General features: G+C 55.0%; 1 protein-coding gene and 1 long non-coding RNA gene across 2 annotated transcripts in view; one reads left to right on the forward strand and one right to left on the reverse strand.

Moving 5' to 3' along the window:
• LOC108448666 overlaps positions 1–1,241 on the forward strand; it is a 7,425-nt gene extending 6,184 nt beyond the window's left edge. Inside the window, exon 2 of the long non-coding RNA XR_001864630.1 lies at positions 1–1,241. This exon is cut by the window's left edge and continues 222 nt beyond it. This is a non-coding gene — a long non-coding RNA (uncharacterized LOC108448666).
• DCTN1 (dynactin subunit 1) overlaps positions 1–1,656 on the reverse strand; it is a 51,114-nt gene extending 49,458 nt beyond the window's left edge. Inside the window, 2 exon segments of the mRNA XM_017742383.1 lie at positions 1,403–1,548; positions 1,617–1,656. Coding sequence (XP_017597872.1) covers positions 1,403–1,548; positions 1,617–1,656 — 186 coding nt within the window.
• Between the last annotated feature and the right edge of the window lie 1,413 nt (positions 1,657–3,069).

Below are 3,069 nucleotides of genomic sequence, written 5' to 3' on the forward strand. Positions count from 1 at the left end.
CACGGAATTTAAGCAGGAATTCAGATGGGAGCAAGGGGTGTGAGACAGCAACCCCTCAAGAGGATGGGAACTCCCCACTGCTCTTCCCACAGAGCTCTGGGAATAGCAGGACAAACCCCAAAACCGGGAAAATACCAGGGAATACCAGACAGGCTTCGCTCCCAGGTGGAGCAGAAGAGGAGTTGTTAATTTAAAAAGAAAATTACAAATGTCACACTCCTGCCCAGTCGGAGTTTTCCATGTTAAACCGAAGCGCGAGGGAATTTTTTCCACACAAACACAATTTCATAGGACCACAGGACGGTTTGGGCTCAGAGGGATCTCAAAGCCCACCCAGTGCCACCCCCTGCCGTGGGCAGGGACACCTTCCATTGTCCCAGGTTGCTCCAAGCCCCGTCCAATCTGGCCTGAAACATTTTTAAGGATGGGGCAGCTGCAGCTTCTCTGGGAATCCCGTGCTGGAAATCATGGATTCATGGAATAGAATCATGGAATCCTTCAGGCTGGAAAAGCCCTCTGAGCCCATCGAGTCCAACTGCTCCCCCAGCACTGCCAAGGCCACCACTGAGCGTGTCCCCAAGCGCCACATCCGTAAATCCCTTCAGGAATGGTGATTCCCACCCCGCCCTGGGAGGAATTTTCCCACTTTCCAACCTAAATCCCTCCAAGAACGGCAACTCCATCGCTATGGAAACCTAAACCCATTTCCCATTCCAAACCAGGCCCTGGTGACCCCAAAGGACAGTGACCCCCAGGTTTTCATGGATATTCCCATTGGTGCCTTCCAGGATACCCCATTTCTCAACACAACAAAGTCACAGGCACCAATCATCATCTCCTGGTTTATTCACTACTTGGATTTGGGATGAAAATGAACCCTTGAGGGAAAGAATCCTGGAAAATCCTGAGCTGGAAGAGACCCACAAGGATCCTGAGCCCAAGACAAGCAGCTGAGGTGGGACAGGAGCTTTATTAGTGCCAGAATCATGGGAATGTGGGAAGTTTTGGTAATTAAAGCCCTGTGAGATGATCCAGAGCCCTCTGGGAACACCCCAACCTCCAACGGGGCTTTGGCTGCTCCACCCTCACCATAACCTATGGATTTGGTGCTAAACCTGCTCTGTACCAAGGGCAACAATCCCAATTTCCCCCCAAACCTGGGCACTGCCGTGTCAGGATGAACTGCTGCTCCAGCTGAAAAAATCCCCAGGACAAAGAAACCTTCCTGAGCCTTCCAGGAATTCCAGCATCCCCTTTTCTATGGAAACACACCCAAAATCTGATTAAACCTCAGAAATAAATTTCCTGGTGCATGAGCAGGGAGGGGACTGGCACAGGGGAAGCAGGACCCCATCCCTGCCCCTTCCCAGATATTTTGGGATTTCTCAGGAACACCACGTACCAGAGGCGCTGCCTTGTGCTCCCACTCCCGCTCAGCGAGTCTGTGGAGCCGTGTACTGGGATGGACACTGGGATGGACACTGGGATGGAGCAGCCCAGAGCATCCTCCACATGTCAGGGTCACACCGGGCCAGGGGTGGAGCGATTCTCACTCTCCTGGGAGGAAGCACCAGGTGTCACAGAGCTCCAGGGATTCCCAGTGCCGCCCACCCCACTTCCCAGGACATGGATCCCCCCACAAACCACTCCAGCCATCGCTCTGCAGGATCCACGTGGATTTTTCTGCTGCCCAAACTCTCTGTCTTAATTCATCATCAGTGAGAACAGAAGTCCATAAATATCCCCTCTCAAGCTCCAGGCTTTTCCCTGGGATCTGGGATACATGCCAGCCCCCTGCCGAGCAGCTGGAACACCCCCAGCTCAAGGAGCATGAGGAGGAGGAAGGTTAAAATCCTTCAGAAACTCCCACTGTTTATCCAGCAGGAGCAGAATTCCACCTTCCTGCGTTTTGATGCGTTTTTTACGCACATCTCCCAGTGAAATTCCTGCACGAAGCTGATTTTGGGGTTGGGAGGGAGCAGCTGAGTTTGTCAGGAAAGTGAGTTCAGGAGAGAAATCCTAAACCAGCATTTGGGGTTTGGTCTTTAACGCGGCAAAACAAATCCTGAGTGAGTTTGAGACTTTTTAAATTCCCCTCTAAGCCCTGAACGCTCCCAGGGGACCCCAGAAGTCAGCCTGGGCTTGGAATCGGAATCCTGGAGTCATGGAATGGTTTGGGTTGGAAGGGACCTCAAAGATCATCCAGTTTCCCCTTCTTTCCACAGGCAGGGACACCTCCCACTATCCCAGGTGGATCCAAGCCCCAATGTCCAGCCTGGCCTTGGACACTTCCAGGGATCCAGGGGCAGCCCCAGCTGCTCTGGGAATTCCATTCCAGGGCCTCCATACCCTGACAGGGAGGAATTCCTTCCCAACATCCCACCCCAAGCTCCCCTTTCCCAGTGGGAAGCCATTCCCTGGGTCCTGTCCCTCTTGCCCTTCTCCAAAGTCCCCCTCTGCAGAGCTTGACCAGTTCCCCCCAAATTAGGGACATCCAGCACCCAAAATGAGGCCACTCAGCCACGTCCCTTGGGAACAGCAAGAACTGGAGGGTGGACACGGTGTCACCCAGGCCAGCGCTGCAGGGATCCCACACCAATTTCCATGGAATTATGGAGTGCTTTAGGGTGAAAATTCCTCAGAGACCATCCAGTCCAACCATTCCCCCAGCACTGCCCAGGCCACCACTGACCCAGGTGCCACATCCACAGGGCCGGTAAATCCCTCCAGGGATGGGGACTCCACCACTGCCAGGGCCGGCCGGACAACCCTTTCCACGAAGGAATTTTCCCAATATCCCACCTGAACCTGGCCCAGCCTGAGGCTGTTCCCTCTCATCCCATCCCTGTTCCCTTCGAGCAGAGCCCCGACCTCTCCCAGCTCCACCCTCCCTTCAGGGGATTGTGCAGAGCCAGAAGGTGCCTCCCAATCGCCGTTTTCCTTCCCAGCTGCTCCCTCGGGACCTCATTCCAGGTGAGGCGGATCCCGGCGCTAGGACCCGGCGCTGGAGCCTGCGCCCTGCACGGCTGCACCGCGGCACCGCAGCCCCCGCAGCCCCCTCCCCGCCCA

Source organism: Corvus brachyrhynchos, unplaced genomic scaffold (assembly GCF_000691975.1).
Source record: "Corvus brachyrhynchos isolate BGI_N302 unplaced genomic scaffold, ASM69197v1 scaffold166, whole genome shotgun sequence".
NCBI lineage: Eukaryota > Metazoa > Chordata > Aves > Passeriformes > Corvidae > Corvus > Corvus brachyrhynchos.